Source organism: Hyalella azteca, unplaced genomic scaffold, assembly GCF_000764305.2.
Source record: "Hyalella azteca isolate HAZT.00-mixed unplaced genomic scaffold, Hazt_2.0.2 contig14329, whole genome shotgun sequence".
Taxonomy (NCBI): Eukaryota; Metazoa; Arthropoda; class Malacostraca; order Amphipoda; family Hyalellidae; genus Hyalella; species Hyalella azteca.
The window spans coordinates 1-26,926 of record NW_025944219.1 but is presented as its reverse complement, the minus strand read 5'-3'; the positions used below and the strand labels follow the sequence as shown (position 1 = coordinate 26,926).

The 26,926-nt window shown below is 43.0% G+C and overlaps 3 protein-coding genes across 3 annotated transcripts; 2 read left to right on the top strand and 1 right to left on the bottom strand.

Annotated features, from left to right (window-relative positions):
• Positions 1 to 16: 16 nt before the first annotated feature.
• Positions 17 to 2,475, top strand: LOC108682666 (5'-3' exoribonuclease 1-like). Its single transcript, XM_018171879.1, has 4 exons — positions 17 to 253; positions 416 to 577; positions 747 to 914; positions 2,452 to 2,475. The coding sequence occupies exons 1-4, from the start codon at positions 17 to 19 to the stop codon at positions 2,473 to 2,475; spliced, it is 591 nt and encodes a 196-aa protein (XP_018027368.1).
• Positions 2,476 to 4,070: 1,595 nt separating this feature from the next.
• On the top strand, positions 4,071 to 9,125 carry LOC108682665. Its single transcript, XM_047884028.1, has 6 exons — positions 4,071 to 4,139; positions 4,752 to 4,884; positions 5,749 to 5,921; positions 7,175 to 7,409; positions 7,829 to 7,995; positions 8,526 to 9,125. The coding sequence occupies exons 1-6, from the start codon at positions 4,071 to 4,073 to the stop codon at positions 9,123 to 9,125; spliced, it is 1,377 nt and encodes a 458-aa protein (XP_047739984.1).
• A 2,926-nt stretch (positions 9,126 to 12,051) lies between these two features.
• Positions 12,052 to 26,600, bottom strand: LOC108682663 (5'-3' exoribonuclease 1; the record flags this gene model as incomplete). The annotated part of the gene is made up of 11 exons (XM_018171876.1): positions 12,052 to 14,308; positions 15,054 to 15,220; positions 15,485 to 15,605; positions 15,783 to 15,975; positions 16,239 to 16,336; positions 16,392 to 16,402; positions 16,590 to 16,722; positions 23,388 to 23,589; positions 25,165 to 25,394; positions 26,291 to 26,364; positions 26,507 to 26,600. Coding segments are annotated over 10 exons (1,239 nt in total), but the record flags the coding sequence as incomplete, so codon positions are not given.
• Between the last annotated feature and the right edge of the window lie 326 nt (positions 26,601 to 26,926).

Sequence of the window (26,926 nt, the reverse complement as noted above, 5' to 3'; positions counted from 1 at the left end):
GGTGTGTATACATCACATGCCTCATCATGCTGGGCCTNCTTGGTATTACCCCTTCCATTGCGCACCTTACATTTCCGACATCAAGGATTTCTCTGACTGCTCCATGGAGTTCGAACTAAACCACGCCATGATGCCGTTTGAACAGCTGATGGCCGTCCTGCCACCCCAGAGCGCCCAGCTGCTGCCTCAGTGCTACGCTGACCTCATGCTCAGCCCAGACTCGCCTATCATCGACTTCAATCCGCGTGAAAATGTTCGTATTTTTTAGCTTAAAATTACCAATACAAAAGTTAAACAGAAAATGCGTAACATTTTCACACACTGTTCATATGAAGTTTCCCAAATTATGCTCTCATTGAAAACGGTAAATTAATCTCTGTGAGATATCTCCAACGAATTCGTGTATTCTCTTCAGGACCGAGAAGCTGAGCCACGCATGCCTTTCATTGACGAGGAACGTCTGCTGGAGGCCATGTCTAAAGTGAGCCATCGTCTCACTGAAGACGAGCGACGACGCTCTGTTCATGGTCCCATGCACGTCTACAGCTTCACGTCAGACGACCTCGGTGCATACCAGGTTAGTTCGCTTTATTTTATCCTGAAAAAATTTTAAGCTGATATTATTTTATCCTTTATCCCTGGTTCCAAGCACTACAGCTCCACGTTGGGCAACCTCTTCGGATGCCAGGTCACGTCATGACTCACGTTATTTAGTGTTTAAAGTATTCTAATTCTTCATATTACAGAGCCCCGAGCATTTCCCACCGGTTCGCATGAACCATGCCAAGTGCGACATGACTCACGGAGAGGCGTGGAGCATCGCTAGGGAGGATATCCTGAGGGGCTTGTGTCCTGGAGCTCTGACTGAGCTTTACTTCCCAGGCTTCCCTACGCTCAAGAATCTGGCGCATACAGTGAGTTTAAATTTGTCGTTAATTTCTTTGACATAGTGTTGCCGGCGCTATGGAATGCTTATGTCGGGTTCTTTAGTCTCCGGCAACAATTTAGGTGAATGAAAGTTTTCTACTGGATATGGATGTATTGTTAAAGTATGGGCAGTGATTACAGATGCAGTTGCGAATCGAATGAAATATAACCAGACATTGGGAACATGAGTGAGGTACGTATTTGAGTTGTAAAAGATAAAACATATAATCAACAAAATTAAAACCAAATAAAAGAACCTCACTCACAGAAGTGTATCAAAACCAAAAACCCTTAGCATTGACAAAACAATCAATCAGCCAGCGGTAATTTCAGCTCAGAATGCAATTGATAAGGCAAAACACAAGAGAGTAATTCAAGAGATTAAAGTGGACCAAGGTAAATGGACACTATTGCAACTATGATAATACCGGCAACTTATTGGGTGAAACACGTAAATTGAAGACAGTTTGGTATTGAAGTAATAAAATAGCAAGCATTGAAATTAAAGGATTTAAACAGTAAAGTCATTGAAGTGAAATCATATAAACAACTTGATATTGTGCAATTTAAGTTCTTTGGATTAAAAGCAAGCATTGCAAGAAAGTGGATCAATGCATGTGCAAAGTACAAACCTAAGCAAGAATGAAGTAAATCAATTATTAAGCTGAATGAACACTAACATACCTGGTTTTAAAAGCTTTATACAATATGGGTTCTAACAAGCACTCACCAAGGCAATTGCAGTCGTCAGAGCATTGGACAGCAATTCTAACATACCTGGTTTTAAAAGCTTTATACAATATGGGTTCTAACAAGCACTCACCAAGGCAATTGCAGTCGTCAGAGCATTGGACATCAATCTGCCTGCTTCTATTAGTTACAGTGTCACTGATCAAGCACATGCATGAATATTATCATTATTGGAATTTTTCCCCGTGCCTGAAAAAATAAAGGGAAATGTTTGGTAGTGAATTGGAACATATACATTGAGTGAACAAATGAATAACAGATTTGGTTTGCGATGAAAAATACTGATTTAACTACGCGGCTCTAATAGCAATGCTTGAAATTATTATTTTCCGTCCATGACATACATATACTGGAACTAGTTTGACGTCATTATCTTCTTTGTCATATTACTAGGTTGAAGTCATTGGTTTCTTTGGCATATCACTACAAGCTGGAAATTTCTATTTTCCTTGATATAACACAGCTTGAAAAATATAATTTGCTGTAACATAATACAAAGTATGAGAAATTTCAAATTTCTCACCATAAATTTGTACATAGATTCTAGGTTGCCTTCACTTTTCCGTTTTTCTGATTTCATTTGTAGAATAAGCAAGTATTCAAAGCAAAGTCGGTGGCAGACCTCAGTAGTCATCAGAAAGACAGCAGAGTGGGAGTTAAGTGCCGAGATAAATTGTTCTCAAGTGCATATCTAAGTCTGCTGGTGTCGATCCATTATTTCTGTGCTATTCAGATTCAATTTAAGATACTCTCACGATTAAACTAAATCGTCAGCTCCAAGTCTCCAAACAGTCTTGAAACCGACTGGCATCTAAGTACCTTTCTCTAACCTCTTGCTGTAACCCGGTTTCCCTATTTTTTGTTTGAATGAATTAATGCCGTTTGAATTTCAATTTTGTTTATTTTTTGCACTATTTAAATCGTTCTTCCTTCTCTGGAAAGTTGGACTCAGGTTAAGACTCAAATTCTCAACGTAAATTCAACAATATATCATCAAATCTAAACCTAAATTTAATTAATTAATTTTCTATGTTGGTGTTCTTCGTTCTGAAAGTGCGGTAGCTTAGTACCCATGATCCTATACTGTACTCGCGAAGTTCACTGCAATTAAATCTTAAGATTAAGTCTATTTCTAACTTTCAAAAACAGTTAAACCTCTTACTATTCTTCCTATTTTTTCTCGTCCAACTTCCCTCCCCTTCAACTGTTTTCTACTATTTTCCTTTATAATTCTTCCAACTAGAAGTGTTTCACCACACTGGGCAATAAAACCTCAGGTTGGTAGGTTCTTTATAAATTATCTGTTTTATGGTGCCCTATTTTTTAATATTATTTTCAGCGCCAACTTTGTCCATTCTTTTTGTCTGTTCTTAAAACAAGACCTTTTCTTCAACAGTATCCAGTTATCCCGATTCAGCGACTGGTCTGCTTAACTTAATTAATTTTGACGTCACCCTTTCGTCACCCTGTTTTCCAACGAATCGATCACCAGCTACGAGCCTTTGAAGCAAACATTAAAGCATTTATTTGCATTAAATTCAACTTGAGTATCCGGCAGACGGAAAGGATCTGTTTGTACCTTTGAAGGGCACTTTTAAATAACGTTCGTCTCCAGAAAACATGAATGCTCTTCCAAACTTTGTTGGTTAAACTTAAAATAAAAGTTCCCTGAATTATCATTTTTTACCTTAGCTTCTTCGATTGTGTGAAATTGTCACAATCACTAGCTTGAAGTTGCGATTTTCCTTGATATAACACTGGCTTGAAAAATATAATTTGCTGTAACCTAATACAAAGAATGAGATTGTGAAATGTCTCGATTGTAAAAAGTATGAGATTGTAAAATGTTTCGACTGTAAAATGTCTTCCTACCTGACATCCACGAGCACACCTCATATTAGTGTACGAAATATCCCAACTAAATACTACAGATTTTTCATATTATCTTAAAACTACCCTATTTTCGACATAGCCCGCGGGGCTAAAATTTTTATTACTAGTTTTAGCTTCAGACTATTAAGGAAATCTACGAAATTTTAATGTTAAATTTTTAACGAGGACCTCTAAAACTATACTATTTTCGACAGTTAAACCTTTGATTGGATGGGTTACATTTACATGCTCGCGATGGCATATTGAATTGGTGAATTAAAAAAATTTAGAAAAATTTCAAAATTTATCCGTCAATTGTCCAGATGAAGGCGTTTTTGTTCGAGTATCTGAAAATGATTTTAGCTTACAACCACGTGTTGCGGAGGCGTAACACGTGGTGCTGACGGGCATTACCTGCCATCAGTTACTGACGGTCATTACCTGCCATCAGTTACTGACGGNCGGATGTTGCGCCACGGTGCGTGTGGTGTTGTGTTTGTGTTTGGGCTAATCCACCACGGATGTTGCGCCACGGTGCGTGTGGTGTTGTGTTTGTGTTTGGGCTAATCCACCACGGTTGTTGCGCCACGGTGCGTGTGGTGTTGTGTTTGTGTTTGGGCCACTCCACTACGGTGCCTGCGCCATTTTAATTGCGTTTTGCTCATTTTAAAATGAGGCTCAGCAAAACTTGATTCAAAATATTTGTGAAGCAACAGGTAAAATCCTTCAGTAAGGAGATGATGAGTGACTATAAAGTTTGAAATTAGTTAACCGAAGTTATAATAACCTTATCACTTTTTAAAATTCTTCACGGGTACTTCCAGAAGAGCTAATTATAAAATTTATGCGACTTTCAAGCACCCCCATGCAGTACGTCTGAGAATCACTTGACGATGTCAGGCAAGCATTCAATTTTTAGATTTGGGAAAAAATATTGTAGACCTGAGTTTCTTTGCAGCTGATTGTCTCAAAAAGCATTCCGTTCTTTGATTTGTTATTTGTTTTTGAAACACAAAAGTCTTTTTTTGTGTCATGGAAGTAGAATCTTATATCAGAAAAGTGACTACCGTGACGCTTGTTTAATGTCAGTCTTTCCTCATCTGCTTATTTAAATTTTTGTTCCAAATGCCTCTGAAATCTCCTGTATGATGATTTTGGCTTCCATGCTTCTTCATCTTGACATTGATCAACTTGATCTGTAGGTGCTGGAGAACTCGCCCAGCAACAAAGCTGATGCTGGAACCAACGACAAAGTTCTTGTTCGAGTTGAGACGCGTCACGAGCCTGACTTGAGCCGCCTCAAGTCATCAGTCCCTGGACATAAATACCTGCATGGTGAGTAACGTGCTTCTCAACCGCGAGGTTATGACTTTTATTTATATTGAACAAAGATACTTGCACGGTAAGTAAAGTGCTTCTCAACCGTGAGCTTATGACTTTATTTATATTGAACACAGATACCTGCACGGTGAGTAACGTGCTTCTCAACCATGTTATGTTTTTACTTGTTTCTTAGTTCATGTTACAGGCATTTCAGTGAATAGTATTTTTAAAATCATTTCTGGCGAGAACGTAGATAATTCATATGAACTTTGTGCCGTTTTAAAATTTCATCAGTTCTTTTACCAATACACTAGCCCATACAATACATGGAATTTAAAAGCAAAGAAAACGCCAAGCAAGTTCACCATATCGATATTGAAATCGTTTCGGAGTCCAGCTCCATCATCTGTTAATTAAAAATGAATACAATCATTTATAAATTTTCAATCATACAATCGCGCTTAGCGTTCTCTTTGCTTTTATATTCCTTGTGAACTTGCGATTTAAGAAGACTAATAATATAAATACTCCCCTACAAAACACTATATACTTCTTCTTAAATTTTATTTACAATAAATTAGCTACTTCATTCTTGTGTTCTTCTGACATTTACATGCCAATTTTTCCTCCTAATTCTCCCAACAAGTCTTAGAGCTAAATAGGTTTCTTCCAAGTTGAGTTGTGGTGTCATTGATTAGCATAATGAGAAGCGTCTCTATATTTTATGCACAAACACGCAGTATTAAAAGTGGGCGAACGCCTGGGTATGTCGCATCAAGCACCAGATCTAAATAATCATATTTATGAATCATATCATATTATTGAGTGACATAAGAAAAAGCGTTTATGTATTTTATACGTAAGTTCTGTTAGCAGCATTCGAGGTGGGCGAACGCCTGGGTATGCCGCAGGAGACGGTGATGCGCCTCGCAGGCACGGTGCTGATGGTGCTTAAATCAGACCCTGACGAGCCTCCATTGGCCCCCACCTTACCCAAGCCTAAGATCAACATTGGACTTGACCTCTTGTTCTTCAAACAGATGCAGGAGGTGAGCTAAATTTTGGTGCAAGTGATTAATGATGAGTTTATTTCCTTCCTTGAAGAGAAAAAGATAGTTTTCAATCATCTTGAATTGTAATAAACTTATATTGATTAAGGTTTTCCGCAAGACTGCCGTGAGAATCTGATATGCATATGATTTACATTGTGCTTTACTACAAAGTTCTAGGGATGGTACAAAGTATTGTGTCGGAAGGTAGAGTCTTGTCTCGGAAAGTAAGAAGTATTGTCAGAATTTACAACGTGTTGAACGTAAGGTACGAGGTCTTATCTCGTCAGGTAAAAAGTTTGGTGTCAGGCACAAGAACTGGTGTCGTCAGGTACAACGTATGGTGTCATCAGGTGCAAAGTATGGTATCGTCAGGTACAAAGTATGGTGTCGTCAGGTACAAAGTATGGCATCGTCAGGTACAAAGTATGGTGTCGTCAAGTACTAAGTATGGTGTTGTCCGGTGTCAATCTGGCGTCTCATTATAATCATTATAACTATATGTAATTGAGACGGTAGTATTCACTTGACCTGACGGAGATTGATGGCATGAGTCAGCATCTGGAAGACATAAGTAGATCACGCGATCAAGACCTTAGTGTGGGCGGAAGCGAAAGCTTTATAAGGGCTAGTAACTTAGTATGAGGCCCCCCGCAGTAGCTGATAAGCGCTCCGCGATGTAACGCGTCGGTTGAGTTCTCCGACCTTACGGACAACGCCGTAGTTCATACCTCTGTATTGTAACTCATGTATAACCGTTACCCTACATACAAGATATGTTATAAGACACATGTGTCTTACTTATCCTTCACGACCTTAGTCACGTAACCCGATCCTCTGGTAGAGCTTAATATATGAGCACGGACTGTGTTGTTAGGTACATAGTATGGTTTCGTCAGTACAAAGTGTGGTGTCATCAGGTACAAAGTATGGTGTCGCCAGGTACAAAGAAAGCATGGTGTCGTCAGGTACAAAGTATGGTGTCGTCAGGTACAGAGTATGGTATCGTCAGTTACAAAGGATGGTGTCATCAGGTACAAAGTATGGTGTCGTCAGGTACAGAGTATGGTATCATCAGGTACAAAGTATGGTGTCGTCAGGTACAAAGTATGGTGTCGTCAGGTACAAAGAATGGTGTCATCAGGTACAAAGTATGGTGACGTCAGGTACAAAGTATGGTGTCGTCAGGTACAGAGTATGGTATCGTCAGGTACAAAGATGGTGTCATCAGGTACAAAGTATGGTGACGTCAGGTACAAAGTTTTACAAAGCATCATCTCGACAGGTACTCGGCTACAGTCACCGACACAGCGACGGCTTGTGGCTGTTCACTGAAGAGACGGTGGCGCTGCTGGAGGCTTACAACGCGAAGTTCCCCCGCGTCGTCGAGGCAGTTTGTAGAACCCGCGGCGACGTTACTGAGGAGGAGCTCTTCCCGGGACCCTGACGGTCACGTGGTCCCTCTAGGGGCACGCGGCACCGTCATAGGTCGTTGTGCTAGAGGATAAGATGAACAAGTCTTAGAGATTCTCTAGTTTTTAATATTATGATTTGAAATTCGTCGTGTTGTTACACGAAACTTTATGAAGTATTTTAGGATTAAATTCTTCCCGTGCATTTATTAGTACTAAAATATTTTTCTTAGTCAAATATGTTATCTAGAAGCAACTTGCTTGTGTGACGTTTGATATAGCTCAAAATTCACAGCATATTAGGAACGTTTTCGCCCCTCTCTTTGTTCCACTGAATCAATTCTTGAAATAATTCAAATTAACGTCACGTTCATCGTTCCCGTGATTTAATGACCCGTGTAATAATGATTTGAGACCCTTGATGAAGTCTGCATGAAAAATACTGATGATGTAATTAACTACATAGTATTACTGTATAATTTTATTTGCTAGCAGGCCTGCAGCCAGCACCTCAGCCCTCCGACTTCCTTTACGACGTGGCTTTCGACGAAGCCTTCGCCGGGGGCTCGACACTAGCGGGCCCCGCGTCCGCCCACCGCTGCTACAGACTCCGCTGGTCTGCCTTCGTCAACCTCTCCACCGAACCTCCCCACCCGGAAGAGGTAGGGTAGTCCCTCCCCACCCGTAGGAGGTAGGGTAGGCCCTCCCCGCCCTGAGGAGGTAGGATAGGCCCTCCCCACCCGGAGGAGGTATGATAGGCCCTCTCCGCCCGGAGGAGGTGGGGCAGGCCCTCCCCACCTGGAGGAGGTAGGGTAGGCTCTCCCTACCCGCCCGGAACAGGAGCGTTTTTTGCTATACTTATTTACGTCCGCGCCTACCCCGGCGCTGGAGTATCACCGCTTTTATAACATTGCCACTCATGAAATTCATGGCTCATTGTTCTTAACGCATCAAGAATTTAGAAACCCTCAAGTTCTGCAGACCGTTGAAATATTGGTTAGTTAACTAATTGAGCAACGACTAAACCCACTTACCTGGAAGTATAACAACCTATATATCTTGAGTTTGATAAAGCCCCAACTTCATTAGCTGCAGTCATTGCTTGATTAACTAATGCGGAAACGAGCAAACCCACACGAGTATACTTTCTTCTAGTTTATTTCTATAACGTAATTTCATATTCATTTTGCAGCAAGGGCCCCTGACGCAGTTCAGACAACCGGTGCCAGAGGCTCGACGGGGGAATGTGGAGCCTGATCCGGCGGTGCAGCGGGGCCAGCCTAATGCAGGAAGGACTTTCTCTCACAGCTACTACCCCAGCTGTGGGGAAGACGTCTTGGAAGAATGGAGAACGCGGAATAGCGGCCGTGGGGAAGACGCCGTGGGTGAACGGAGAACGCGGAATAGCGGCCGTGGGGAAGACGCCGTGGGTGAACGGAGAACGCGGAATAGCGGCCGTGGGGAAGACGCCGTGGGTGAACGGAGAACGCGGAATAGCGGCCGTGGGGAAGACGCCGTGGGTGAACGGAGAACGCGGAATAGCGGCCGTGGGGAAGACGCCGTGGGTGAACGGAGAACGCGGAATAGCGGCCGTGGGGAAGACGCCGTGGGTGAACGGAGAACGCGGAATAGCGGCCGTGGGGAAGACGCCGTGGGTGAACGGAGAACGCGGAATAGCGGCCGTGGGGAAGACGCCGTGGGTGAACGGAGAACGCGGAATAGCGGCCGNACACGCAGCACTCATCACACACACGCAGCACTCATCACACACACGCAGCACTCATCACATTAAGTTCAATAAAAGCTACATTCCCAGTCAAAGATGAGGAAATTATGTTGCAGCAAAGATAACTAGTATCATGTAAGCTGCTTAATGTCCAGAAAAGTGAAGAATCTGATTCAGGAGCCTCGTATGGGCCGTCGTCGTTCACTGTACCCTAGTGGCCTAGTCTATTTGCGCAGCTCGACTTTCTCCAGAAACCGAATAATACGAGCTATTTTTTGCCTATAGGATGACGTGGCCTAGTGGGCGTATGAATTTTTCCTCTAAATTGTTATAAATACGTATCATGATGAGAAGGATTATGTTTAAGTGTATACGCAAGACGTGAAATGATCTTAATGGGCACAGCTACCTTCGTTTCCACATATATTATATACTTTAATGAGTGTAAGACAAGTTGATACTCGAAGTTTTTGTCACAAATGAAGTATATCTCTTATGCTACATTCTCTTTTATTGATGGTCGACCCAACACTTATTTTAGCCACACTTCTTTCACATGGAACGATATTTATTCGACGCTTTTTGTTCAGGCTATTGCATTGGTTATTGTAGAACATGTAGCTTATGGTGATCTCACCTTGGGACGAACTTGTCGATAAGGGTTAATTCAAGTAATTCACCTCTAAATTTTCACTGGCTACCGGTTGAGAATGGTTAAAATCAGTTTCTCTATAACTATCCGCGCTAATCTCATTTCAAATTAACGCAGTCATTCAGCGGCCGGACAGGTCGCGACTTTGCTTAAATGGTTTTTGAGGCTTACCCTCCAGTGAAGCCGAAGTCGAGCGACGTTGGCCACCAACATACAGATTATCTTCAGCCACCATCGCTTCTCCTACCTGTGTCGTGCCCGTTGCCGACCTTTGTGCCCATCCCTGCGTTGGATTATCGTCGAGGCTTCGTACGGATGATGGAACTTCACTAGGCACTACCGCCTACTAGACGACTCCTCACCTAGGCCCAGAAGAGCTTGCTCTTCTTTTTAGAAGCCGTTAGTCGCTACCTCACCCTTTGTTGTTGGTCAAAGGCTGCTTCTTGCCGAGCCTTGAGCTTTGTTTCGCCAAGTTTCTCAAAAATAATTAAAGACTCGACCACATTTCCAAATTTCTTCTAATTCGAAATTATTTTGTTCACGAATCTCATTCACAATTAGTTGCCATACTCTTTTTGACAGTTGATGTTTAATTGATGCACGATTCATTCATAACTGATTTATTGATAACTGAGTCATTGATAACCGATTCATTGATAAATGAGTCATTGATAACTGATTAATTGATAACCGAGTCATTGATAACTGATTCACTGTTAACTGAATCATTGATAACTGAGTCATTGATAACTGATTCATTGATTACTGATTCATTGATAACTGATTTAACCCAGAACCTTGCATGCAGTGTCTCCAGATTAAATCTATTACGGCTACACCATACTGAGCACTACTGAAGACAAGAGCTATCATAAAGCACTTTTTCTAAGTTGGGGAGCTTGTTTAGGCTAGAAGACCATTTGTTATGGGTCCTATTTTATTAAAATCTTGATGCTTCCCCTTCCTCTTTAGTTTTACTTCGGACAGCGTACTTCTCGTGGTGACATTTCAGAGAATAAATTCATGCCCTCAGGGTTTACGTTACATTACTTTTTCTTAAACCTCTAACTTCAGGTTTTAGTTGCCAAGTGGCTTACTTAGTGGCGAATATTGGAGAATACCCGACACCTAGGTACAGAACTGGTACACAGTCACTAAGATGCGGACACTGAACAGCCAACGAAAAATCTAACGTAGACCTGAGTATTAGCAACGAGATCATAGTCATGGCACGGTGATAATAATTCAGACACTAACACAGTCGAGAACTAGACACATTTACTAGCACTCAAATTTCCAAATTTGTACGTCACCGGGTTTGGGAGGTGGCAGCACCGGAGTCAACTTCCGCCAGTCTGGCGAGGTCCTCGCAGCTCTTGGCCACGGCCAGCCTTTCCTCAGTGAGACGCGGTCCTTACCTTTCTTGACGTGGCTGCGCTGGGTGGATCTCGTCTCCAGCTGGGGCCATATTTTCAAAACTCGCTTAGCGAACGTAAGTACTTACGCCATAATTTCTTGTCTATGATTGGTGGATTTTGTTCGAAAGGCCGTCAATGATTGGCTGATGAACTTACGATCTTTTAACTTTTTTGGAAGTATAGGCCCAGGAAAGTAGATTTAGAACTAGCTTCGTAGCTGGCTGGTGTTATCTGAAGAACGACGTGGTGCGGCTGCTGGTGACGATGATCTCGTCTCTAAGATCGTAGATTTAGAACTTGCTTCGTCGTGATAGTCTGTTGAGGATGTAATTCGGTCTCTTTGCAGACCGTTGGCTACAGGAAAGAAAATCTCTCCAATCGTCGCGATTATCTCTAACACTGCACTTCCCAACGAGGCGCACCTCACAAATGCGCCGAGCTTCTATTGGCCGAATAACTTTGACGACAACCGTCCAAGACCTCGCTGGGGCCACAACTTACTCCCGCAGTCCTGCTTAAATACCCGCAACGCCAATTTTACCCTAAACGACATACAGTTTCTGCCCTATACCTTTATTCTTTGTAAAATCTCCTACCTTAGCACAATCAGGCTTACCAAAATATTGCCTGATCAGCAACTGGCATAGAAATGAGCTGAGAATGGGCAGTGCTGTGGAAATAAATTTTCTACCGGAAATAAGTTTTGCCAGCGGAAGCAGTGATTCACTAGCATGAATTCTCTCTCAATTCAGTTCCAAAAAAAAAAACAAAAGTAGTTATGCAGCGAGATCCGCTACATTATGTCATCATAGCAGCACTTATGCAACATGAAAGTCGCTACGCGTACTTGGCGATGTTTGATAATCTGGCCCTAGAACGTTACTGAGGGGCAGATTCATAGCAAGGTTAATTTAATGAATAATACAAACAAATTAGGTATATTTAAACATTTTTTAAGAATTACACTTCACTGTAAAAAATGCATTGCGTTCTATTAACAACGATATACTAGGATACGTTTTCTTATCAAGGTCATACTGGGTTGCTTATTCCTAACAAGATCAGATATGACGAATGTTTAGAGCCCACGCGATGTCATCATCAGTCCATGCCGCAATCTTGGTATTAGAATTTAATAAGAATTTGATCAGAGTCTCCGAAAAGTAAGCCCTTAATATCCGCCTGATTTTAGTAACAAAAATGGACTAATTGTTCTCCTTCTCTGTTTTTCCACAAATGACGCTGTCATTTTGTGGCAGTTTATCTCCGGCTGTCGTTCGTGACGTTACTGCCGTAATTTTGTGGCGCCGGTTGTCGTTTGCTACTGCCATTATTTCGTTGCCCTCCACGTCGAAAAACGCGTGCGCGTTGCCTTGGAGTTTTAACTGGACGGGGCCGATTATCGTTTGTGACGCTATTGCCGTCATTTTGTGGCTGTTTGTAGAGACGAATGTTGTTTGTGATGCCATCGCCGTCATTTTGCAGCTGTTTGTGGCACCGGTTGTCGTTTGTGACGCTATTGCCGTCATTTTGCAGCTGTTTGTGGCACCGGTTGTCGTTTGTGACGCTATTGCCGTCATTTTGTTGCTGTTTGTGGCACTGGTTTTCTTTTGTGACGCTATTGCCGTCATTTTGTGGCTGTTTGTGGCACCGGTTGTCATTTGTGACGCTATTGCCGTCATTTTGAGGCTGCTTGTAGAGCTAGTTCTTGTTTGTGACGCTATTACCGTCATTTTGTGGCTGTTTGTGGCGCCGGGTGTTGTTTGTGACACAATTTCCGTTATCTTGTGGCTGTTTGTGAAGCTATTGCCGTCATTTTGTTGCAGTTTTTGGTGTCGGTTGTCGTTTGTGGCGCTATTGCCGTTATCTTGTGACTTTTTGTGGTGCCGGTTTGTGACGCCATTGCCATTATTTTGTGGCTGTTTGTGGTGCCGGTCTTCGTTTGTGACGCTATTCCCGTAATTTTGTTTCTGTTTGTGGGGCCGGCTGTCATTTGTGACGACATTGCTGTCATTTTGTGGCAGTTTGTGGCACCGGTTTTCGTTTTTGACACTATTCCCGTAATTTTGATTCTGTTTGTGGGGCCGGTTGTAATTTGTGACGTTATCACCGTCATTTTGTGGCTGTTTGTGGTGCCGTTTGTCTTTTGTGACAAAATTGCTGTCTATATCATTTTGTTGCTGTCTGTGCCGCTCGTTGAGGTAGTTATCATTATGGACCATAGTGACGCTAGTATTTCTCCAATCATAGCAATCCGCGCGAGTGTTTCTCGTCTGTTCCCGATCACCCAAGACGCCATAACCACGGCAGCGATTCCCCTGTCTCCGTTTACCCATGACTTCTTCCCCACGGCCGCTATCACTCGGTCTCCGTTCACTCAAGACATCTTCCACACAGCCGCTATCAGTCTGTTTCCGTTCACTCAAGACATTTTCCTCACGGTCCCTATCACTCTGTCTCCGTTTACTCAAGACATCTTTCTCACAGTATCTGTCACTCTGTCTCCGTTCATTCAAGACATCTTCCACACAGCCGCTATCAGTCTGTCTCCGTTCACTCAAGATATTTTCCTCACAGTCCCTATCAGTATGTCTCCGTTCGCTCGAGACATTTTCCTCACGGTCGCTATCACTCTGTCTCCGTTCACTCAAGACATCTTCCACACAGCCGCTATCACTCTGTCTCCGTTTACTCAAGACATCTTCCTCACAGTCGCTAACAGTCTGTCTCCGTTCACTCAAGACATCTTCCTCACGGTCGCTATCACTCTGTCTCTGTTCACTCAAGACATCTTCCACACAGTCGCTATCAGTCTGTCTCCGTTCACTCAAGACATCTTCCACACAGCCGCAATTAGTCTGTCTCCGTTCACCCAAGGCTTCTTTACCACGGACGCCATCTCGCAGTCTACGTTTACCCAAGACTCCTTCCCCATGGCCGCTATTATTCTGTCTCCGTTCACCCAAGGCTTCTTTACCACGGCCGCTATTTCGCCGTCTGCCTTTACCCAAGACTCCTTCCCCACGGCCGCTATTCCGCAGTTTCCGATCACCCAAGACTACTTCCCCGTTGCTAGGGTAGCAGTTGTGTTGAGAAGCCCCTCCCGCATTAGGCTGGCCCCGCAGCAGCTGTTCAGGCTTAACGATCCCCCGTCGAGCTACGGACACCGGTTGTCTGGACTGTGCCAGGGGCGACAGCTGCAAAATAAACATGAAATTGCGATATAGAAATAGCCGAGAATAAAGTCTATCGGTGTGGGCTTAATCATTTTTGAACTAGTTAAAAAAGCAATAACTGTCACGAATGAAGATAAGTCTCCACCATACTCAAGAAAAATTGTAATTCTACACCTGCGCAGCTGCTGTAATAATTTCAGGTACGTGGGCTGAATTGGTTAATTATGAATTATTTGATTAGTCGTTTCTCAAACATTTATTTAACCGATATCTGTCACTATAAGGGTTTTCACCTTTTCACTCGTTCAAACAAGGCATGAATTTCAAGTCTGGCAATGGCAATTAAAGCGGTGATACTAGACGACTAGTGTGGCCTCCGGGTGGGGAGGGCCTATCCTACCTCATCCTGGTAGAGAGTGCCTACACTTCTTTATCCGGGTGGGGAGGGCCTACCCTACCTCATCCGGTTGAGGAGGGCCTGCACTACCTTATTCGGTTGGGGAGGGCCTGCACTACCTCATCCGGTTGGGGAGGGCCTGTACTACCTACTCCGGGTGGGGAGAGCCTACCCTACCTCATCCGGGTGGAGTGGGCCTGCCCTATTTCCTCCGGGTGGGGAGGGCCTTCCTTATTTCCTCTGGGTGGGGAGGTCCTACCCTACCTCAACCGGGTGGGGAAGGCTTATCCTACCTCCTCCGGGCGGAGAGGGCTTAACCTATTTCCCCCGGGTGGAGAGGGCCTACCCTACCTCATCCGGGTGGGGAGGTCCGGCAGAGAGGTTGATGAAGTCAGACCAGCGGAGTCTGTAGCAGCGGTAGGCTGACCCGGTGCCTTAAAGTGTCTGGCCCCCAGAAAAGACTTCGTCAAAGGCCACGTCGTAGAGGACGTCGGTGGGCTGTGAAGCTGGCTGCAGACCTGCTGGCAATTAAAAATTTATTGATAATACAATGTAGCTAATAATATCATGTGCATTTTCGTGCAGACTTCATTGAAACTTCGCATATCCAAGTCGCTCCAAGAAAAATGTTTTGACTACGATATGTTTTAATACTCCTAAATTCAGGGCAAGAATTTCCCATAAAATAATTCATGAAGAGTCGTCCAACAACACGATATATATAAAATCATAGTATGTACAACTAGAGAATTTCTAAGACATGTTTATTCGATCATATTGACCTATGACGGTGCCGCGTGCCCCTAGAGGGACAACGTGACCCTCCCTGACGTGGAAGACGCGGTCCCACACTTTGGTCTCCACGGGACCTTTTACGGGGACGCTGCCTTGCAGAGGGTTCGGCTGGGGACATGAAACAGAGGAGTGAAAATAATAAATGAACTCTGGAGGAGAGATAGTCCTCAAAAGTCCTATTCAACATTACAATTCCAATCGGCAACATCGTTCTTTATTTCATTTGAACCAAGTCTTCGCACAATATTCGTCAATTCCTTACAGTAAAACTCGTTTATTAATTACCTTGAACAGCATTTGGGCTTTAACCCGCATCTCGACAGGTTGTGAATGCTGCAGTTTGTTGTAGTTGTCAACCTCGTGCAGGAGTTCAGCCACGGCCTCGGGCACCAGCAACTCGGAACCAAACGATCGCCTCACGCTGCGTGCGCCTTCAGACTCCATCAAGAAGTCCACGAGTGAGTCGCATTCAGCCTCTCTGCAATGCATTTACATTCAGCCTCTCTGAAAAGCATTTGCAGTCAATCTCTCTGAAAAGCATTTGCATTCAGCCTTTCTGAAAAGCATTTGTAGTCAGTCTCACTGTAAAGCATTTGCAGTCAGCCTCTCTCGAAACCATTCATATCAGCCAATCTAAAAACCATCATTTCAGCCTCGATGAAACCCAACTCTCGTTACCAGTTATCACGTATGAATTGCATTAAGAAATGGTAATGCATCAGTGAACAAAAGGTTAATGACCCGTCGGGTCCCGGGAAGAGCTCCTCCTCAGTAACGTCGCCGCGGGTTCTACAAACTGCCTCGACGACGCGGGGGAACTTCGCGTTGTAAGCCTGTATCTGTGTTCAATATAAATAAAGTCATGACCTCATGGTTGAGAAGCACGTTACTCACCATGCAGGTATCTGTGTTCAATATAAATAAAGTCATAACCTCACGGTTGATAAGCACGTTAATTACCGTGCAAGTATCTGTGTTCAATATAAATTAAGTCATAACCTCACGGTTGAGAAGCACGTTACTCACCATGCAGGTATTTGTATTCAATATAAATAAAGTCATGACCTCACGGTTGAGAAGCCCGTTACTCACCGTGCAGGTATTTATGTCCCGGGACTGATGACTTGAGGCGGCTCAAGTCAGGCTCGTGGCGCGTCTCAACTCGAACAAGAACTTCGTCGTTGGTTCCAGCATCAGCTTTGTTGCTGGGCGAATTCTCCAGCACCTACAGATCAACGCGGGGCATACAACATACCAGAATTTTGAATTACGTGAATGATAAGTATTAAATTAAATTACGTAAATGCTAGGTACTAAAACTAAGCATAGAGGAAGCAAATCTTCTTACATGAGATTTGGAATAAAATCTTATTGCAGGTAATGACGAGAGAGAATGGCAATTGACAAGTCTCTCGTTAGCCAATGGTCTCTCGTTGACGCAACAACACACACACCGCACCTAACACAACAACACACACACCGTGGCGCAACAACCGTGGTGAGTTTGCTTGTGGCTGTTTGACGTGACAGACGTTGGTGTCGTGCGCGGTCCCGATTACATTTAATTTTGAAGGTTTGACTCTGTAATTGCATTCTGTACTGAAGTGTTCCAGTGAATAGTCTGGAATTAAGTAAAGTCAGTAAAAATTGAGTGCGAGTAACAATAGATTGAGAAAAATTGAGTACGATTTAACTCTGTTGACTCATTCTATACTGAAGTGTTCCAGTGAATAGTCTGGAATTAGGTGAAGTCAGTAAAAAGTTAGTGCGAGTATCAATTGATTGGGTAAACATGGCAGCCAAAGTCTGTGTTAGTTAACTTACCAGAGAATGTCTGGAATGACAAAAATGTAATTTTGGACAATTGGCACTAAGAGGTATCACATGCAGACAGTTTTGTTACTTCACTAATGTTCACTAATTCCAGAAAACCAACTTGCAAGATATTTAAAAACGAGGAAATCATTCATGTGTAGAAAATGCGTGATGAACGAGGGGTGGGCGAAAGAAGGCATGGAGAGTGTGCAAGCAGTTCAAGCGTTCAGAGAAGTAGGCCTATCATGAATGTATCTCTCTGTTCGACTAAGACACGGGTACCCTCAACTCCCCTCACTCCCTCAACTCCCCTCACTCCCTCCCCCGCATCCCCCACTGCTGCCCGACTTAGTACCCCGCCCACCTCAAGCCTGGACCGCAGCGTTACCCCTCTCCTCTTTAAATGCCTCGAACAAGAGGCATTTAACTGTTAAGAAACGCGTTGCTGGAGATATCTTTCGGGCAAGTGCGATTGGGAGAATGAAGAAATGAACTGTAACTATTCACACCATAAGATGTCACAAATTTGCAACATTTGGAAGCAAAAACCAACGCGGATGCAAAAAACGGGAGAGACTGTCAATACTACCATCCGCTCTTGTGCTGGAATACTATTAAAAATGTAGCGTGCAAACGAGATTACTGTAGGTCTACCACTTTGAACTCAACCTGCAGTTGAGAGGTAACGCCGATGAGAGCCGGGACCCTGAAAGTTCTTTCTCGGAACACCGGATAGATTCTACTGCCTAACTTAAAACATCAGAAAAAATTACATCGTTAAAAAAATCAGTTCTGGGAAAGGCGAATCTTTTGTAATCAAAGGAACAGGGCAGTTCCAAAAATTACCGCACCGGCCTACCAGAACACAACCTACCAGAGTGAAGAATAACAAAAAGGACTCTATATCAGGCGGAGCAATTTTTTAGGCCTACTTAATACAAGTAGATCAGATTATACTAAGTAGATCAGATTCAACAACAAATGCAGCAGCTGTTAACATTGCACGAACATCAGCAGAAATCACAACAACAAATGCAACAGCTGCTGAGCCAAAGACCCCTGACAGCGCAGTGTTACAGCAACTAAGAACGCAAGGAAAGGAAAAGTCTGGCATCATGATAGCTAAGCCAACATAGAGGGACTCTCCCCAAGAAAAACATTTTTAAAACATATCAATGCAACTTTATTGCAATTAACCTAACCGAACTAGTAAGGGTTACCCCGGGATTAGATACAGTAAATAGAAGTTACAGTTATTTTTATGTTTTACCTTCCCTACATGGATGTGAACTTTAATCTACCAATCTAAGAAATTATCCACATATACATATAAAAATCTTTTTTTTTGTATATATATGTGGATTATTTTTGAGACTGGTAGATTAAAGTAGACATCCACTTAGGGAAGGTGAAACATAAAAATAACTGTGTAAAAATAACTGTAAGCAAACTGAAAGATGAAAAAAACCTATAAGTGGTAACTGGTAACAACTTAACAAGTAACAACTAACATGTTGACACTAGTAACAGGCTGAGGTTGACANTGGCCAACTTAGGTGAACCTTCCCCAAATATTGTGGTTGCGGAAGATTTTAACCTACCGCACATACGATGGTCACACTTGGACTATTTAGAATGGCGCAGAGATCAGGCCAGAATCCAGGCAAAACAACTACTTCGATTCGGTAGGGAGCACTTGCTTAGTCAACAGGTACTGGTGTTAACAAGAAGACACACTATCGCAGGGATATATTCTTCGCCAGCAATGAAGAATTGGTTGCTGATATTCGGGTTGAGGAGACTGCACTGTCAGACCATCAACTAGTAGTGGTCGAAACAATTGGGATTAGAAACCAGCCCAGACCTACATCTCGAGAGGGCCTGCTGGGCTAAATTTTCCTCATCGAAGAACACACTGGGAGGCCATTGAAAACGAACTCCTCGACATCGACTGGAGATCAGAGTTACTGGAGTTAAATGACGAAGCAATGTACAACAAACTGCGCGAAGTATTACCGCAGGTATGCACGCACCTCACGCCGGGAAAAACGACTCCCTAACGGCACATAATTCAAAGGACAGACGGATTCTCATGAAAAGACGGGCGAGCTTGTACAACCAACCAGATAACGGCCGCCTCCAGGAATATGGAGAGGTGGAGGCTGGAACATCTAAGGCAGTGGTTCCCAAAGTGGGCGCTATCGCCCCCCTAGAGGCGATGGAAAGATTTTGGGGGGCGGTAAGGAAGAAAAGGACGGTAGGAGGGCGATAGGGGGGGGAGGGCGGTCGTCCGAAGTCGATATCAGAAGTTCGAACGTTTGTTTGACGATTTGTACACAACACGTGCAGCACATGACTCCCAGCGATGGTTTTGTCACTCAGATCTGTTTTTTAACCTCTCCTGGGTTTACGTCTCGGACAAATTAACGGCCGGACTCGCGGCCAATTTCCAAATTCAATGATCAAGGAATATCTCTCAAACTAATGAACTTAACTCGATGAAACTTAGTACACGTATTTATATAGGACCTAACATTCTGACAATGATGTTTAGCTCGTGAAAATTGTTTTAATTTTGCCATTGTTTGTTTTTTGCCATAGTTATATGGCAATACTGGCCGAAATTTACAATGATCAAGTAATTTCTTCCAGACTACTGAACAGATTCGAACGAAATTTCGAATATGCAGTCCTAACTACCGAACGGTAATGCTTAACTCGTTAAAATTTTTCCCATTGTGTCTTCGTTCGCGATAATTTTTTTTTATTTCACCTTCATTCGTTATTTAAACAGCAATACGTGTTTAAATTCGCAGCATTCAAGAAATTTTTTCCAAACTGCTGAACAGATTTGAACGAAACTTAGTATTTAAATACCTAACCTCAACAACGGTCATGTTTAGCTCGTTACAATTTTTTCGTTTCGCCTTCGTTTGCGAGTTATACGGCTATACGTATAAGGCTCTTGGTTAAACCGGCCGGTAGAAAAGCCTGGTCGTTCCTCCTATATCTGTATAACTCGTGAACCAAAGCAAAATAAAAAAAATTGTCACAAGCTAAAAATCACCGTTGAGAGGTTAGGTAATTATATAATATATACAAAGTTATGTTGAAATCTGTTCTGTAGTTTAGATTTTAGAAGAAATCGCCGCGAATATGAATCGCCGCGAATATAAATCAAGAATGACGGTGAAATGAAAAAAAAACTCGCAAACGAAAGTAAAATAAACAAATATAAGCTAAAAAATCACCGTTTGGTAGTTAGGAATGTATATTCAAAATTTCATTCAAATCCGTTCAATAGTTTGGAAGAATTCTTTGATCACTGCGAATTTTTGCCTGTTTTGCGATATACACGTAACTCCAGATTGAAGGTAAAATTGAAAAAAAGTACGAGCTAAACATCACCGTTAGGTTCTGATGAATACGTATTCCAAGTTTCGTTGAGTTGCGTTCATTAGTTTGGGAGATATTACTTGATGATTGAATTTGGAGATTGGTCGTGAGACCGGCCACGAGGCCGGCCGTAAATTCGCCCGAGACGTCCTAGGTTTCTAGTGCTGAAACAGTTAAAACAGCTGAAAAACATATTGGTTCACTAAATGGGGTTCTATTTGTGAAATAAACATTTGTGTTTAACCTTTCTCTTTTAAAATTGCAGCGTACTAGATTACAAGAAAGAGGCGTATGTCTGTGGGGGGCGCTAGAAATTCACGAGGGAGCCAAAGGGGGCGCCAGCCTGAAAAAGTTTGGGAACCACTGATCTAAGGGAAAAAAATTGAGGAAACTGAACGACAATTGCGGGACTCACACGAAGCCGAGCAACAAGTTGCGGAGGCGCAAGCGGTGCTTGCCATTCGAGAGAATCTCAAATATTTCTACAAATATGCACAGTCAAAGGCCAAAATCAGAGCCTTAGCAGGGCCTCTGAAAAATAACGATGTCCTTGTTGGAGACAACCAGGGCAAGTGCGAACTTCTGGGAGCGCAGTTTGAAAAAGTATTCAGCGAACCCCAATACTCAAAACAAGAGAACGAAATTGAAGTCATTCAAGAACTCCAGGGGGGCGGGAGCTGATCAACATTGAGTTTGAAGCGCCGGATCTAAGGAGGAATATCCATGAATTATTGACGTATTCGGCTCCCGGGCCAGATGGGGTCCCTGCAGTGTTACTGAAAAAATGTGTCGGAGCACTAAAGGTCCCTCTGACTTTGCTCTGGTAAACATCATTGAGAGAAGGAAATGTTCCAAGTGACCTAAAACTAGGGCTAATGACTCCTATCTACAAAAGGAGGTGCGAGAGACAAACCCCAAAATTACAGGCCGGTTACATTAAAATCACACGTAATCAAAGTATTTGAGAAGGTTGTTGCCAGAAGGTTGGTGCAGTACATGGAAGAGGCTGACCTTTTCAACACAAGATTACACTGTTTTAAACGAAATCGTTCCTGCTTGACTCAGCTACTGGAGCATCACCACAAAGTCCTGGCCATGCTGGAGGAGGGGGCCGGGGTGGACGTGGTGTATTTGGACTTCGCGAAAGCGTTTGACAAAGTTGACCATGAAGTGCTCTTCAGAAAATTAAGACTGCTGGGGGTCGGAGGTGAATTGCTGGCATGGATTCACAGCTTCCTAACAGAAAGACTACAAGCTGTCGTTGTAGGAGGCTCGAGATCGAGCGAGGCTAGGGTGAAGAGTGGAGTACCACAAGGAACGGTACTCGGCCCAATCCTCTTCCTCGTTCACATCGCCGACATAGATGTGGCTGTGAACCACGCCACTGCATCGTCATTCGCGGACGACACCAGGGTACTAATGACCATAACGGACAGGAGGGACTGCGAGAGGTTGCAAGAAGACCTCGCTGCAATATATGACGGGCCCAAGTGAACAGCATGCAGTTCAACGGGACCAAGTTTTAGGTTTTGAGATACAGAGGTATCGGAAGAGCTGGTATGTAGCACCGCTACCTAGCACCTGACAACTCGGAAATCGAAGAGAAGCGGCTCGTTCGCGATCTAGGAGTGATAATGTATACTCAGGTCAATTTTGGTGATCACATAACGGCAATAACCGCAAGAGGTAGGCGATAGATGGGGTGGATCTGGCGGACGTTCAGAACAAGAGAGGCGGAACCTATGATCACACTCTTTAGAGCCCTTGTAATACCAATTCTTGAATACTGCTGCCAGCTCTGGACCCCGTTCACACTAGGCGCAATACGGCAACTGGAAGGGATCCAACGAACCTTCACTTCCAGGATCAGAGGGATGGAGGAGTTGAACTACTGGGAGAGGTTGAGGCGCCTGGGCCTGTACTCAGTGCAGAGGAGACGGAGATGTATGTCATTTTGAACACATGGAAGATGATAACCGGAATGGCGCCAAGCTGTGAGAGCGAGACCTTCAGGATTAAGACACATCACAACGAGAGAAGGGGGAGACTGTGCAAGATCCTCCCACTACGTAACAGATCTGCAGCCAGATTTCAATCCCTGCGGGAAGGATCACTTTCCGTGGCAGGGCCGGGGCTGTTTAACGTCCTACCAAAGGATCTAAGAGAGGGGGACTTCACCCTGGAGACCTTCAAGAGACGACTGGACGTGTTCCTGGGCACAATCCCAGATCGACCTCCCATGCAACACTACCAGCGGCGAGAAGCAAACAACAGCATCATCATCAGGTGGCCCAAATGAGGGCGGATGAACGATAATCAGAGGCGGCAATCCATCGCGGCCTGGGACTGCTATGTCCCAAACAAATACTAAGGATACTAAGGAGTAGCCCAAACTCAAACACAACACACGCATCGTGGCGCAACAACCGTGGTGGAGTAGCCCAAACACAACAACACACGCACCGTGGCGCACCAACCGTAGTGGAGTAGCCCAAACATACACAAAACACGCACTGTGGCGCAACAACCGTGGTGGAGCTGTCCAAACACAACACACACGCACCGTGGCGCAACAACCGTGGTGGAGTAGCCCAAACACAAACACAACAACACACGCACCGTGGCGCAACAACCGTGGTGGAGTAGCCCAAACACAAACACAACAACACACACACGCACCGTGGCGCAACAACCGTGGTGGGGTTGTCCGAGCATGAAGACTTTGGTGCCAGCAGGGAAGAGCTGATCAAGACTGCAGGTCTTGGGGAGTGTTGGGTCGCAGACTGCGATGTCCCGTACCAGAGTCTGCGCGAGGTATGTCTGTGTGGCCGGCGACCATTCGTAGCTCAGGGACCACTCGCCGCACGAGGTCACCACGTAACTGATGGCAGGTAATGACCGTTATTAATGGCGGGTAATGACCGTCAGTAACTGATGGCAGGTAATGCCCGTTATTAATCGCGGGTAATGACCGTCAGTAACTGATGGCAGGTAATGAATGTCAGTAATAGCAAGTAATGACCGTCAGTAACTGATGGCAGGCAATAAACCAACCATTCATAACTAATGGCAGGTAATACAGCAACCGTCCTTAACGAGCAGAGAAACGCTACTATGAGAGTCATACTCATGAACTGAAGCACATTTTTTAGGATTGATCTCATCAACGTAAAACTCATGGCGAGATGCCACAACAATTTTCTGTTTCTCAAAAAAAATAGCCTCCATCTGCACATCACTAGCAGATAAATTTTGAAGTTTTCTTCAAAAATCCAAGGCTTCCTTATTTCTGAGGCAACAGCACTGATAATTATGTAATTTTATGAAGTGGTCCCATAGCTCATCCGTTTAATCCAACGATTCAAAATGCCATCCTAAGCATGTAACATGTCGTACCAAAGATTCAAAATATTATATATGGTTGAATTGAAGTTTAAAACGTTTCCGTCATCACTGAATTGCCACTAAATATTTATTACGTTACTTTTATTTGAAAATTTACCCCTACCTTGCAAGATGAAATCCTTATGATCAATGATAGAATGAAACGACCATTAGACCCACTGATAATGGCGATCCATCCCCCCCTGGCAAATGTTGTTGAAACAATATCGATTACGCGAGCTTATTGTGTTGAAAAATAGTTCGATCAACGTTACTTCAACGCATCATTTGCCTGGTGAGGAACTGATCTAATGGAGATCACGGAAATTTCGATCTCTTTTAGATCCATTTCATTCGATCTAAAACCATATTTATATTTATTAAAACCATATTTTCTTATTATTGATCCATTTCATTGGATCTAAACCATATTTTATTGAGAATTAGTTGCTAGAAAGAAAGGCTCCCAGTAGAAATACGTGCAATAAAATATGGTTCCCCTGGAAATAACTGTTAGAAATAAGGTTCCCCTTAGAATATTTTCACTGGGAACCTTATTTCTGACAGTTATTTCCAGGGAACCTACGGGAACCATATTTATTGAATAATAATTAATTCAAGATACCACCTACAATTTTTGCCACAAACCCTAAATAAAATGTAGAAGAATGCTAGTCTAGCATAACATAGAGAAACCAAGACAGAACAGAATCAAAGCAATATCATTGTGCCATAATGAACACTGAACTGTCAACAGTCTGCTGTCTGCAGACTACGGTCAACTATTAGTATTATGACAGTGATGTATGAGAATGATCAGATACGTGCAATAAAATATGGTTCCTCTGAAAATAACTGTTAGAAATAAGGTTCCCAGTGAAAATATTCTAAGGGGAACCTTATTTCTAACAGTTATTTCCAGGGCAACCTAGGGAAACCAGATTTTATTGCACATATTTCTACTGGGAGCGTTTTTTCTAGCAACTAATTCTCAATAAAATATGGTTCCCCTAGGTTCCCCTGGAAATAATAGAAATAAGGTTCGGAACCTCCCAAGCCCTGCCCATCTCACCGTCTGCCAGCGATGGGCTTGCAGTGCACTAGGAGGCTGGAGCGGCCAGCATCAATGCCCCATTTGTAGAGAAGATCAGAGCGAAGGCCTTTAGCAGTTGCCACAAATTCTCTTTGTTCTCGAGTAGTTCCTTGGAGTGGATTGTCGTTGGTGAACACTTCGAGTTTAAGCATGGATGAGGCACCGGGCAACAGGGAGACTCTGAACCTGCCGCAGCTCAAGCCAACTACCTGGTGGTTAACGTACAGGTAATTAATTGTTAAGAATATATACCTGCTTAAACATAAAAACAGATTTAATTGACGTTGATTGTTAAAAATTATGAAATATTAAACTTAAATATAGTATAACGAAGTAAGAAAATCCATCAACAATTAGCCCAGCAATTCATTTAAAAAATAAATAAATTTGTAATCGTTTCTAATGCAACAAACTGAGAAAGGAAAATTTTTATGGACCATTTGACAAAGGACACTAAGAATTGAAATAAGTCCAGAAAATATTATGCGCAAAATGTCCCAGTCTACATTCAGAAAGTATCCTTCGCAAAATATAATGGAATAGAAGTGTCGGCATTGAAAAAATAGGGCCATGGCCTGTTGCCGATTCTTGAACGTTTCATGACTTGATTCACAAGGAATCCGGCCTTTGGAACCCGATCTTCACCATAATTGACGATTGATTGAGATAGCTGCTGGAATTATTGCCTGCTCCGTAAGTTGCTAGGTATTTTATGACTGAACATATGCTCCTGCATAGCTTCGTATAGTTTGTTTTTGAAGGCGTTCATACTCGGAGCGTCAACGATGCTATCAGGGAGGCTGTTCCACATGTCGGTGACTCGAAGCGAGAAGAAATGTTGTCGTATGGATGTGTTACAATGCATGATCAGTCTACATTCAGAAAGTATCATTCGCTAAATGGTTCAACCTACATTCAGAAATTCAGAAAGTATCCTTTGCAAAATGGCCCAGTCTGGGCTCAGAGAATGTCATTCGTGACATTGTTCAGTTTAGGCCCACAGAATATCGTTCGCAAAATGGTTCTGTCTACATAGGGAAAATATCATTCGTATAATGATTCAGATATGCTCAAAAAATGTCATCATGAAGATGGTCGAACGCACCAGTGCTTCTTTAAGATGCGGCCAGTCAACGTAGACGATTTTATTGAGGAGTTCCTGAGCGATCTTCTTGAACCCTGTAGTGAACAAAAATGTGATCGCATGGGAAAATCCGTTATTATTAGTTAACACAAAAAATCCAATGAACTTATTAAGAAACTGAATATTATTACCAAAATATTAATATAACAAATTCCAATATCACATAATAAAACTTACACTCATACGAAGGGTGCGGGCAAAAGAAGGCATCTGGCACTTCAAGGATGATGGATTGCTGGAACGCTTGCTCGTAGACACGCCCAACACGATTCTGACAGGAAGACAAATTATTTTTAATCTTGAAAAAGTTTTTAAATAAAGATATTCATATAAAATCAGTAAAGAAGTTGGCGGAACTCGTTCATTAAACAGGTGCGCTCATAATTCAATAATTCGCTCATAGAAGGTGCGCTCTGAATTCAAGACATTTTACAACATGGAGATTTTTGTAGCTAGTGATATATCACGATTTCAAGTTAGTGGAATTTGTTAGTTACGAAAGGAATAATTATATGAATCTACTGAAATGTATAAGGTAATAACGAATTCAAACTTGTGTCGTGTCAAAGAAAAGAACGACTTAGATCTAAAACTCAC